The sequence below is a fragment of the Fundulus heteroclitus genome, chromosome 16 (assembly GCF_011125445.2).
Source record: "Fundulus heteroclitus isolate FHET01 chromosome 16, MU-UCD_Fhet_4.1, whole genome shotgun sequence".
Lineage (NCBI taxonomy): Eukaryota > Metazoa > Chordata > Actinopteri > Cyprinodontiformes > Fundulidae > Fundulus > Fundulus heteroclitus.
This window is the reverse complement of record NC_046376.1, coordinates 19,932,932-19,946,943: the sequence shown is the minus strand read 5'-3', so window position 1 is coordinate 19,946,943 and position 14,012 is coordinate 19,932,932. Positions and strand designations below refer to the sequence as shown.

General features: G+C 40.7%; 1 protein-coding gene across 1 annotated transcript in view; it reads right to left on the bottom strand.

Annotated features, from left to right (window-relative positions):
- coro7 (coronin 7) overlaps positions 1-14,012 on the bottom strand; it is a gene marked incomplete in the record, with an annotated part of 159,798 nt that overhangs the window by 139,581 nt on the left and 6,205 nt on the right. The window contains 3 exon segments of the mRNA XM_036147988.1: positions 7,680-7,756; positions 8,750-8,936; positions 10,962-10,990. Of these exon segments, the coding sequence (XP_036003881.1) occupies positions 7,680-7,756; positions 8,750-8,936; positions 10,962-10,990 (293 nt within the window).

The following is a 14,012-nucleotide window of genomic DNA, read 5'->3' as shown; positions in this document are numbered from 1 at the left end:
CTGCAAACAGGGATAACAGGGTTTGTCTTTGACAGAGTGACAAATATGTTGAGCTGAACTGAAATCTGAAGCCTAAAAAAACGCAAAGCTTCCTCCATTCTCCCAGCAACCAATCTAGGTGCAGTTTGGAGGTCTGCGCACTTCTCCCCTGGTTGGGGGCTTATACCAGTCATACCACTCCTTATTTGCAAGGGAATCAATCCTGTTAATGTCTTTGTTGGCCAAAAAGATCATAGATCACTAGTTTCAGCAACTTGGGATCCTTTTTGCTACCGCCTGGTCAGAATGCCATTATCAGCATGCCGAGAGCCTTGCAATAAAAATCACATCGAGTGCTACCTGCCAAGTGTGCCTTCCTGTAAGGCATGGCCAGCCCTGAATCAAACTCCCAAGACCAGGATATTCCGCCATCATGACAGAAAACCCACCAAAGTCTGTTCACAGATCTTTTTTGCACACATTAAACAGTAGAACTATTACCACCCATCACTTGTAACAGAGAGTGCACCTAAAATAACCTGTAAAGACCTAATGTTTGTTTTACTGGCATTTTCTTGTCTTACTCTGGTATGAAGAGGGTCATTGCTCAGTGCATAGAGCCCCGTGTCCTGTGTAGCAACTGCTTTTTAAGATTAAATAACTTCTTTTTAGTTTTTTTGTTTTTGCTTGTTTCTGTAACAAGATTGGCAGCTATCCTCAGTGCTATATGTAGTAACAATAATCAAAGAGGTAAAAATACAAAGAAACCTGTATTTTTCTTCTTTTCATAGATGGAAATAATCTTAAATTATTAAAGATTAAGCCTGAACATAAATGCTCTTTGATCTGTATGATGATTACTTTCATTCCCAGACCAGCATTTATAAACAGTCCCCGAAGTTAAGTTGAAATAACACGAGAGGCAGGCTGAGGAGTAAGAGGTTTAACATGCAAACGAAGGTCAGAGAACTTGTTTTGAGTCCAGGATCTTCACGCTGCCTCACAGAAAACGTGGAAGAAATTACAGGATATTCAGTTAGCAATATTATTTTCATGCAAACCAAACAAAAAAAAAACTGGAATATCAAAGCTACATCTTGAAAGTATTAACAAAAGGACCCCTCCTCGTTAGCGTAATTCAAACAAAGAACAACAAAACTGCTGAGCAGGTTTGTCATTTAATCAGCAGAAATCTCGCAGATTCGTCGTCAGCGCATGAAATCCGGTGACCTATCTGTGGCCTCGCACGCCTTGACCCCAGCCCACCAAAACACACACACTCAGCAGCTGCCAAAGCAGCCAATCAGAGAGACTCGTATGTGATTGAAAGGAAACGACGCCTAATGGGATCAGGCTGTGTGGGGACGCTTGTAGCTGCGGCCGAGTCACCTAATACTGCTGTGTGACTATGATCACAGCAGCCGCCTGACACATGGAGCTGATAGCAGGTAATGCTTATAAGCACTTAGGTTCAACCCTGCCACACCTAACGTATACATGTCAAAAGGAATCAGGGGGCCGACTATAACACAGAGAAGCCCACGTGGGCACACATTCAACACGAATCATTGCCTTTTTCGTTCCCGTTATCCTTTCACATAAAAACACATGGTGAGGAATCTGATCAGGGCTTAAACTTGTCTTCAACCTGATCACCCCAGCGTTTAAAATGGGTGGTTGTTTGGCGTTTCTGACATGAATAGCAAACACGGGTATAAATAAAAAAAGCTGTTTTTTTGAAGGTTTCCGACTTGTCTTTGTCTGTGCAGCCCACCCACGAACACGATGCCCCCAATCTCTGTCTTCAGGCCTCTCTCTGACCTGAGAGTAAGCCCCGGGGCTCAGACAGCACTCCAGGAACAACACACAAACAAATCTCCTCCTCATGACCTTTGGGTAGGACTCCACCTGTTCCATCCACCAAACTTTAAATTCATCACTTTTAACCAATTCATTTCCCACAAACCCAAAGGATTTTCATACAAAGTAATTTTGCATAAAGAACAGACATCCTGTTTTTGTTGTTGTCGTTTTATCCTTTAAAAAAATGGTACAAAAATAATGACGAGCTTAGTTATTCACTGCTAACTTTAATCAACTTCTGGTATAGAATAATTAAACGCATATGAAAATATAAACACAGCACACATCCTCATAATTACTGGTCTACCGTTTCCACCACAAAACTAATTCAAATGGAAAACTAAACACATATAAGGACCAAAGGTCTAATGTTTGGGCACAGAAAGGTATTTTTTTTAAAAAAGTGTTTTTTTCTCATTTTTTAAATACTAATTGTTATTTAGGTGCAGAAAACAATCCCCCTTCCATATATAGGCAATGGCATAACAGTGGAGAAGCAAATACTTTGCTAGAGATAGATTAGTTGTGGTTTCCCAGTTTTCTTGGGCATCCGACATGGTGGTGTGTTGTTTTTACACCCCGCTGCAGCCCAAGTATTCCTTGTTGCTGTGTTTCCTGCCTCTGGGGAAAAACTGAAGGTTTGACTGAGCACACACACTTTTCCAAAAGACGTCCAAAGAAAGTGGGAGAAATTGATTCAAATGACGTGCAGAGATTTTCAAGGTGTTATTTCCAATAGTCTGCTGAACAAAACTGCTCATGCCTGCTGGGAAAAGGATGCTTCAGTTTCCGAAATATGGACTCTCTGTGCCAAGAAAGCACAAATGTTGCAAAAAGCGACAACGCAAATGAACGCGAGGACCCAATGAGTTGTTTTTTTCCCCCACAACCCGTTAGTTGAGTTGTCTGGTGTATTATCAAAGGTCAGACTTAAAAAACAAAAGGGCTTAAAGCAGCGACGACGTTCTCCTCCTCAGGGGGAGTTTGCAAACGGCTATCTGGAAAGGATGCAGACAAGACCAAAGAGAACATGATAAGCTCTTGTGAAGTGTCTTTAACGTCACTAATGGGTTCAGGCACCTGATATTAGTCATCATTTAGACACCAACGTGGTTGAAATACACCTTAGCCAATTTTTTTGTGGTTATTTTGTCAACAATAGTTAGTTATATAGATTTACAATCACGATATGAAACCAGCAAGTAAGAAAAATGTGAGGGCAGTGTCAACACAAAGACACAGCAAATTCTGACTGCAAGAGGTCCACTGCCAAAAAGAATAATTAGCTGCTCTACACACCTATAACGTGCACATTGCACTGCCTAACCACTGGTGAGGGGTATAGCTCAGAACACAACTAAAACAAGCAGGAGGTTTATTAACATTTTTAACCTCCTCAACATCATATATGCATTATATGTTTCATTCAGTTGTTTCATCATATTAATTACCCAGCAGCAGTGTCTAATTCTACAGAGGGAGAGGTGTGCTGTGAATTTGTTGGCTGGGTATGGATTCAGTCCTCTTGTTCCCGCTTTTAGCACTTTGGATGTTTTAGTGGTTATTGCAACCTTTTTTTATACTTTTTTATACTACAAAAACAATAATTCAGGTTGCCACACCGTGACCACAGTAAAGCATGGCGGTGGCAGCATAATGCTATGGGCTTAAGTTTAATCAGTAACCCCCCTAAGGTGGAATAACCTTCCAAAAGCCTTGGTTTTACTATATTTAAATGGTTTAGTGGGAATAAAACCTGTTTAAATCCATTTATTCCAGTCTCTGCACTTTGGATTAAGACCTGCCCAATTCCCCAAGGTACCATGAGCTGTAAGCCCCTCTGGCAACCTTTGGAGCATGATAGATAAACTCTAAATCACCTCCAATATCCTTAACAAAAACAGTGCAAAAAAAGTTCGACAAAAGTCAGAAGTATTATACCCTGTGGTCAAAAATAATCAGTACATGTTACAGAGATTGCACAGTAGTGAGACCTGGACCTTAAAGCACTTTGGGTGCCATATCAACCAAAGTGTTGCAGTGCAAACAACATGCAAAGGAGGAAACTATCTGGCAGTGCAAACACACAAATGAGGGGCTATCCATGAACAGAAGAGCTCACCAAACAACTGCATATATGCACAGACTCAGACAAACAATCTCTCTCTCTCTTATCCCTCTAACAATACCACATAAAAAAAAAAAACACACGCTACCTAAACTCATAAAAAGGCACAGATGGGAGCCCTGCATGGATTTGTGCGTCTGTATTTGCGCCGGTGAACTTTTGGCAGCAGCTGTTTAATCAAAGAAGCGGGACGTCAACCTTCAAGCTGCCGTTATTGTGTGTTCGCCGTGCGTCGAACACACACACACACACACACACAAACACACACACACACACACACACACACATACACAGAGACGCTGGGAATCTTCTCCCGGCGGCGCTCTCCGTCGGTCGCCGCGCTCGTCAAACACACGGCGCTGCCAGACGGCCGTTCCCAGTCTCCCGTGGTTACGCGGGTCAAAGCCTGCTGAGACCGCAGCATCTTCATCGAGTGTTCGTTACAGCGTGGCGTCTGGGCGCCGTAATATTTGGTCCCGTTCGCCACTCGCACCCAGAAGTGGCTTTCTCTTGACTTCTCTGGATCCCCTTTCTATCCACGCGTGTCATAAATATACCCTTCTGTCCGTCCAAATGAGGCCCGTCATGATTACTGCCCTTTGGGGAGCGGGGGTGTTCCCTTCATCATCCCCCCATCCAAGCCCCACTGTTTACCCTTACAGAGGAGTCGGGGATTGGACCCACATGTTGGCAGGCTCTATTTGCTTTAATAACTCAAATTGAAGAGAGTGAAAGCTCCCCTTTTAGTTAAATGACACCAGAGTCGAACATGGCAGGACCCTCAGAGGTCCCCGAACACAAACACTGGCTTCTCAGGTGTCCTGCCTCTTTTAGGCTGCGTCAGTAGAGCCGGCAGCTCTGATTGGGGATGATTACCCTGTCAGGGTTTGGAGACATCCTGTGATGGCTGGAGTAATTTGTTACCCGTCAGAGGGAGACAAACAAGGGGGAACACAACCAACAATCATGCCTATTAAATAGGTGAACGTGGGACATTTCTGTGTCAAAGGTTATTTGCTCTTATGGACGAGTAAACGTCAATGTGCCCGGTCTGAAGAGTGGGCTCCCGGGGGGGCCTCGGGTGAATTTTCACTTCAGTCACTGTGTGATTTCACTAAAGAACTAAAGCAGAGAGAAGCTCGCTCTATTCAGATACTACTGAGCAACAAATGAAAGAAAAAAATGTGAATCTCAATAAATTAAAATTTAGCTGAAAAGTTCCTTTTGGTAACAGAAATCAGATATTTACATATAAAATATATGTTTGTGAAAAAGGGAAATTGTTTTTTCCCCTCATGATCTGAATCACACAGAATCAGGCTAAACGTTTCTGTTATAGGTCAGTTAGGATAACTAAAATTAATATTTGCCACTAGTCTAAATAGTGATAACTTATAGGCATATTTTAAAAATGTATTTGAATTCTGAAGATTACATTTATTTAGTATTAGATAGAATTGCCTTTTTAAAACTGTATGAATTCGGTCAAACATCTTGGGCGTTCTTTCAAAAGTTGATTGCAATAGTTTGCCAGACTTTCGGGCCATTCCTCCTGACAGAACGGATTTAACTTATCTTATTTAAACTTTATTTATAATCGGTATTCTCATCCAGATCCAAGATCTAATTTTCAGGAGAGATCTGGTACTGTAACTGAATCGGGTTTGTTTGCTCACACTGATTTCCCCACTCCGAAACATTCACTTTGTTGTCCTTCAGTGACTTTGTAACTACTTTGGCTGTCTAATGAGGGTCTTTCCTCATTTAGGCCCAATCTTTAACATCCATGTTCCCAAACAATATTTGTTCCTTTTGATGGCCTCCTGAAGCGATACATGGACACAAGATGATGCTGCCATCGCTGTACTTCCCAGTTGGGATGGCGTTCTCAGGCTTGCATGTTTTTTTTTTCCTCCAAAGATAACAATGAACATTAAGAACAAACCCTTCGATTCCCAGGACGTTGACCCGTCGCTTTTCTAATCGGTATTATTGGCTGGATATTCCCATTTATAATTGCGTCTTATTGTGTAAAGAGGCAAACCCAAGGCATGAACTCCCAACTGTCTGTCATGTTAAACAAATCATGAACCACAGAGGTCAAAAGGCACCTTGTTTAAGCAGTGCAACCGGCTGATTGCCTCCATGGATGCTAGATTAATGCAGTAAATCACGCAAAAGGAAACCCAGCAAAGTACTGATTACATATACTTTGTACTTAAAAAAAACGCTTTCAAACTTATCTATTCTTTTCGCTAATCCCCTACAACCTAATCGAAATCCCCATTTCAATAAAAGTGACCTTTTCTCCTGGGCAAATAAATTCTCATTTATCCGGGTCCTCGCAACAGCAAATAGGCTTAAATCACAGGCAACCGGACTTTTTCTCAGGTCTTTCTGCCCCAGTTCAAGTTTCTTGTCAGGCACTGAGAAACTTGCATGCTGGGAATAGGGACTGAAAGGTCAGATAGCGATGAGACAGATTTAGGGCCCTGCGTGATTAAACCTTCACACACAGCATGTTTCCATTAGGTCTTTAATTTCCAAGCAGTTTCCAGTCTTATAAAGGAAAATCTCCTCGGGCACTTTAGTTACGTCTTTGGCATCACCGTTTCACCCACAAAACAGATCTGGTAATTTTACTTTTATATTGAGGTGATAACAAAGTTTATTCTTGTTTTCCTTTTAAAATGGCACAATTATGTCTAATCCAGTGTTTAATGTGCTTCCCACCCCCTTTTATGAGCATCGCCTTGTCAACATATTTGATATAATTTGCCAACCTGAGAAGGTGCTTGATGTGAGCCAGTAGCAGCATCTAGTGGTAAATAACTGTAACTGCAGCTAATGGATCTAGATCCAAACAACCATGCATGTCAAGAATGATGGTTATAAAGTGTTTATTTCTTTATACTTTACTTCCAAAGATGTTCTAAATTGTTAAACAGCTTTAATCAAAATTGTTCAGTCTTTTTAGGTTGTGCTTGAAAATGTAAAATGTCCTGCTATATTCTTTTGCTCATTTAGAGATAATTTCCGTAAATATCCACACTGTGCTGATTTATAAAAAATTAGGAAGGTAGTTAAGTGGTCATACACCTATAATAAGGTATGTTATTAGAACCTAAAGCATATAATTATTGATCCTGAACATTTTTAACCTTTAATGTGATATACCATGTAAAATTAAACTAAAACAGTGCGCACACCCTTACTCTAATACCTTGCTGAAGCATCCTTTAATTTAACTACAACATTCAGTCTTCTTAGGTTGGAGTCCCTTACCATGCTACATCTTGACATGACAGTATTAGTCATGTCAAGATGTCATAGTATTATCTTGCAAAAGTTGTTATTTATTTATTATTAAGGATGTTATGGATGAATGCAGAAAGGCGGAATAAAAAAATGTAAGGGTGGGTAACAATGCTATTACCATATTACGAAAAGTGAAAGCGTGTAAAGTTTTGAGATCATCCTTTCCTTTTTCATATCACAAAAACCTGGCATTTTAACAAAAGTGTGTAGAAATTTGAGAGCAACAGTAACTCAAAGTAATTGCTTTAAGAGATAAGAAGGCCCTTCCAAAAAAATGAATAGTCTAAAGAAATAATGAAAGACTATTTGCATGGTGAATTAAAAGAAACGCGGCAAAGCGCAAATCTCCTGTATGGCCCCATAATCTCAGTGCCGTGTGAGTTAGCCTCACCTTGCTGGAGGAGGCGAGCAGGGAACCGTCCTGTTTCCAGCTGAGGCTCTGCAACTGGTCGCTGTGCTGCTCCAGGGCTGCAAACATAGAGATCAATTTAGGAAGAAAACAAATCTAAATGCTGAGAAGATTTAAGAAAAAGAGGAAGCATGAGGACGCGCATGAACGTAGAGAATGACAGCAAACACGGACACGACAGAAAAAACACAGGATTCTGAGGACGTCACAACAGCAAAAAAAAAAAAAAAAAAAAACAACAACAAGAAAAGATATAGCCAAACGATTCAGAAAAGCACAATGAGGGGATGGATGACTTACATCAAACGTGTGGAAATTATAAGCACTGCTGTGTCAGAATAGAGCACAGCACAGCTTGTGGAGGTTTGTGTTTAACACCAAGAGACAAAAGATTTTTTTTTTTTAAATGGGTGATCCTATCCTCCCTTTTTTTTTTTTTTTTTTTTTAAAGGAAGAGCCTTTCGTGACTAATTCTAGCACTTCTATCTTGCCCCGTTACCACAAAACAACAACAAATGGAGGAAATGAAAGATTCAGTGGGGGTTGCAGCTCATGAGATGCTGGATCAGCAGTGAGCAGCAGCAGCAGCAGCCAGGTCAGCTGTCATGGGGGGGTGAAAGAGGTGTGCAGTTTTTGTGGTAGGGGAGGAAAATGTAGGGGGGGTGGGGGGGTGTATGAGCCCAGAGTACAGTGAGTGCATCCTGAGGCCAGTCAGAGGAGACTGGCCTCAAGACTGCAAAATAAAACATTACCTCTGCTGCTCCGGCACTTAGACAGAGCCACAGGGCTGTAAAACGTAGGCAACGTCAGTCACACATTCTCCGACAAAAAAAAAAAAACATGCCAACCAGCTGCTCCACTCCAGTCCAAATACATATATTTATGCTACACATATAAACAACATGAACATGGCACAAACGTAAGCTGTGACTGACACAGACTGAAGACACGGTACGTAACGTACAACGAGGCAAACTTTCTGTGACGTGTGATTTCATTTTGTTTGCACGCGTAAGATATAAGCTCTGCTCGTGCGTTCTGGGTGTAGTTACCTGCGAGAGGCGCATCTTGCTTGCTGGTGTCCCAAATCAGAGGAGACCTGGCGGTAGCAACGGCCAGCAGGCCCGAGGATGTGGGATGGAAGTGCACGAGCTCGAGCCTGCCCTGACCTGGCTTCAGTGTCAGTTCGGGGCTGCTGGGCTGCTCCTGCTCTGGATCGCACAAACGCCACAGCTTTACCTGCACACACACACACACACACACACACACACAAGAGTGTTAGATGGCAAGATAATATCTGCTGCTTGCTTCGCTGGCAACAGTTCTAGCGCATGTTTGACATTTTTCTCCGTCTGTGACAGAGAAGAATTCAGCTGAACAGATCATCTTGTCAAGGTTTTAATTATGATTCATCTGCTACCCTGTGCAGATGAAGCTGTTAAATTAGATGGATACACAAACAAAACGTGAAGTTTAGATTCATAGGTGAAGCTGAAAGGTTAAATTATGAACTTTAAGTTTATAGCTATGCCAATAAAACAAACCTAGGACCCCCTTCAGACCTGAATCTGGGTCCCAGGTACTGTGTGGAGGTTTCTGGTAGCAGCAGTGGTAGTTTATGTAGGACACAGATGTCAAACTCAAGGCCCGCGGGCCGAATCCGGCCCGTCAAGGTAAATTCAAGGTAAAACTCACACCAATATCAACTTTTTTTGCAGATAAACTGTATAAACTGGGCCTAAGGTGCTACTTTTATGTTACTGTGCATTTTTTATACTTCTATGTGAACTGGAATGAAATTATGAAATGAAAAGTATCGTCTATACACGTACAACCGGCCCTTTTAATGACTTCATGACGCCAAAGTGGCCCTATATAGAAATGAGTTTGACACCCCTGATCTAGGACATGCAGCCCCACAAGTATCTGTGTGGCCTGGTTTTGTAGGGAATTTGAAGGAGGGGTGGCCAAATCCCCCTTATGCCAAGGGTGAAACAACACATCCAGCTGGCAGTGCCCTAACTAGCCTTAACAATTCCACTCATCAAGTCCCACAAACACAGAGATCACTACATGCTGTGTTTGCCACTAATGAGGTTCCCAACTGAGTAGAGGCGCACACACTTCCAAATTGCCCATACAGGTTCTCACAGAGTGAGCAAAGTTGATAACAACAATTCAAATCCAAGATATAATTGTCAGGAGATCAAAAAGATCACATTTTGTTGTATTTAACAATGGTGATTTAGGAGAAAGAAAAAAAACATCAGCACAGACTCATTAGATTAGAATTATAATTTGACAATTCATGACAAAAAAGACTCCAGAATTCAGACCCTTGCTATATTTTTTTTATAGTCATCTAGTAAAAAAAACAAAAAAAACAAACAAAAAAAAAAACAGGTTTTTGATTTTATACACGATTTCTTCTGCCTGCGCTGGTCAAAATGTGCACACAAAGGGCTGTGCGGGGGTAAAATTACTGAGCAAAACAGCTCGCTTGGTGGTGCGCTGCCACTGCATTGGTACAAACGACCTCCTCGCCTGTGTTTCTAATGCTGCTACGTTTCTACAAAGGTGATTTCCTCCTCCTCTAAAGTAAGGCTGAAACATCTGGTGGTGGTACAGAAACATTCCTGATTTACGAGTCAATTCTGCAGACTGTGAGGAAACAGTTTGTTAGCCGTAGTAAACTGTACGTAAAGAACAATGCAGGGGAAAACCTAGGAGTGAAGTCAGTTCACGATTCAAACTAAGTTCCCTAATATTTACCACACACACCACTGAGGTTTAAATGGTTTTAAAGATTATGCAGACTGTAGTATGGTCTTTATTTGGCTTAAAGCAGACCAGGACGCAGTGCCAGGTCGGTTACTTGGCTCTGCAGGACCAGAGTAGAATCAAATTTGGAAGCATGAAATAGAAACAAAAATAATAAAAAAGCGCTGACTGGATTCCAGACACTTAATTTCAATGCGTTTGTGTGAGTGGGAGTCGGTCGGGAAGGTAAATTGAGTAGCTGAGACCCAAACTCAGCACTTTCTGTGAGCTAGGGCATCTGTGGCTCCAGACAATGTAACAGGAGTAGGGAGGGGTTTTTTTTAAAGGTTATAATGAACAATGTTTGAAGTTGCAATCAAAAATATGCCAGGATAACATTATTTGGAAGAAAGGCAAAAGAAATAAATATTCAAGAGAATACTGAAGGATGGGAAAGAAAGTAAAAAGAAAGAGGATAAATAATGGTGACATTGCAGAGATTACCGTTTCATCCCCAGAGCAAGTTGCCAGGAGACTCTCATCAAAGGGAGAAAAGTCCATATCAGTCACCAGATCTGGTGGAGGAAGGAAGTCTAAAGTTAAAACGTGGTTATGTCCATACCAGTCCAGCTTTTATTTTTAGACATTGTCTGCATTTCTCTTTTAACTATTCATTTTAGAAAAAAAGGCAACATGTTCCTAACCAACTGAACATAAGCTGAGCAGCGCCTCAGAAATAATGCGCCTATGGTTGCTGCGCAAAATCAGCCGTCCGTGTGCTTTAAGACCCTACATAACAGTAAAAAGGATTGCATTCATCAAAACAAAATTTGTTTACAAGAACTGCATGGTAATGACACATGAAATTACCTGAATCACATCAGGTTAATCTAAACAAGACAAAGAACAAAGTACCTGAATGGCAGGAGATCTGGGTGACAGTCCATTGGCCATCTGAAGGGTTGACTGAGGTCAGACCCACCATCCCGCCACCTAGTAGTGAGACACGCAACACATAAATCCCAGCAGGAGCTACCGTATTATATATATATATATATATATATATATATATATATATATATATATATATATATCAAGTCATTCTGAAAACAAGTAGAGGATCAGTAAATAAGGAACTTTAATACAGTATCTGACAAAAATAATGCATAGCCCTCTAACCTTTGTCAGACTTTGTCATCCACAAATGACTATGTACTTATTAGGGTTCTACCTTATGGACTAACACAAAATAATATATTTATTTACTTAAAAGAAAGGGTCAGTGTTTCTTTTTTCTACTATTTTCACACGTCAGAGGAATGATAGCATCGATGAACGTCCTTTTCAGGTCTTGCCAAAGGTTCTTAAATGAATTTAGGTCTCGACTCTGACTGGGCTTTTCTAACCACATGAACCCACCTTGAGCCAGTGAATATTGCAATATCATGAACGCCATATTCAATACTGCTGAATATTACTGTGATGACATTAATTAATTATTTTTAGCCACACAGATCATTTTGCATTTATGCCTACAAGATACATTTTGGTCTCTCAGTCTTTTTTCCATGCTTTCTGTGTTCCCTACAAGGCTTGGCGCAAAGTGGATTAAAGTGTTTGTTTTTTTTCCAATCAAACCTTGGCTGTCTTAATGTCAGATTTCTTGACAACAGATTCTTCCACATGAGCTGTGTATCTTGTCCAGAGTCACCATGGGTCTGTTAGCCGAACTAATAATGTCTTTGCCCAGGCTGTCAGTTTAGGTGGACCTCCATGTCTTTTTAAGTTTGCAGTCTGCTCTGTCTTCTCTAACCTCCAGTCGGTCGAGGCAGATGGCCGTTCACACTGAGCCTGGTTCTGGTTCTGCTGGAAGTTTTGCTCCCCGTTAAAGGGGAGTTTTCCTCTCCACTGTTGCTTCATGCATGCTCAGTATGAGGGATTGCTGCAAAGCCATCAACAGTGCAGACGACTATCTCTGTGCCTCTACGCTCTTTCAGGAGGAGTGAATGCTGCTGGTCAAGACTCGATGCAAGCTCGATGCAATCTCCTTAGATTGGAAACTTTCGACCAATTTGTGTGATTTGATTGAATTTGACTTTGTAAAGTGCCTTGAGATGACGTGTTGTGAATTGGTGCTATATAAGTAAAATTTAATTAAATGTTATTGAATTAGTCATGCCATATTCTTCCCTTCCCATCTTTTTGAGATGACGGATTGAACAGTGCTCTGTGAGATGATTGATAGCTTGGGATATTGCATTATAATCCAACCCTGTATAAAAGTTCTCCACAATTTTGTTCCTGGCCGGTATGCGGTGTTCCTTGTTCTTCTACTATGCTGTTGGTCCTCTAAAATATCCAGAGACCTTAATACGCAACAAATGCATGTAAATCAACAACATAAACAAATCACACAAGGTTGGAGTTTAATTAGTTAACTACATTCTGAAGGGGATTGACTAGGGTTTATTTGGGAGTTTCAGGGGAAAGGAATATAGATTCTCATTTATAAAACTTTAAATTTTTAAAAAACTTTAAAATTTTAAAACCAAAGTATCCATTTGCTTCCCCTACCCAGTTATGAACTACTTAGTGTTGGTCTATCCAAAAATTATCAATACATATGTAGACGTTTTCTGGATCTAATGTGACAAGAAGTAAAGGACTGCATGGGAGGTGAACATTCCTGCAATGCGTGTCATAAACATCAATATTTGTTTATTTCAAAGTGTGATGAGGTTTGTGTGTTTACCAGAGTGCCAAAAAGCATTTGGTTATGTAAAAATGTTGTGGTGCTCAGTGCCTGTGCTGGGTGATCCTTATTTGAATGAACCTTTTAAGCTACAGGTGGATGCCAGTATGGTTGGTGCCGGTGCAATTTTACTCCAGGAGGATGAAAAAGGCACCGAGAGATCTGTTCGCTACTTTTCAACAAAGTTCAGTTCTTACCAGTTAAACTACTCTGTGATTGAAAAGGAAGCATTGGTCTTAATTCAGGCCTTATAATATTTTGTAGTTTCTATAGGGTCAGGGAGCAGGCCAGTTGTGGTTTAGGTATTCTGAAATTAGTTAGGTCTTGTGTCGGTTATTGTCTTGGCTGTTATTTGTCTTGGTGTCCTGTCATACTTTAGTCTAGTCTGCTTTTTTTTATTTAAAACTTATTTAATGAAAAACGTATGTTTGCCTTAAAGACTGTGTGTCTACTTTTTTTTGTCATGTCCTCATGAGCCGGGTCATTACAGCAAGCAACTATTTTTTTTACATTTTTTTTTTTTTTTTTACAAAAATGTGGCAATGACTCAAACAGCCCTGTTCTGTGTATAGTTTGTATCAAATATGATTCATAATGGAACATATTTAGATTATTTTAGTTCTGTTTTGTTCTTCCTATCCAGAAGCCAGCCTTTTCTTACTCTGCAACATTCACCTGGAATCATCTATGAGCCGACTTCTTTGGGTAAATTTAACGTGCGGGGTCAGAAAAATTGTGAAAATGGAACCAGGCTCCTGCTTTTTATTCTTAACCATGGCTTCCTACTCATTTGTTAAACATTG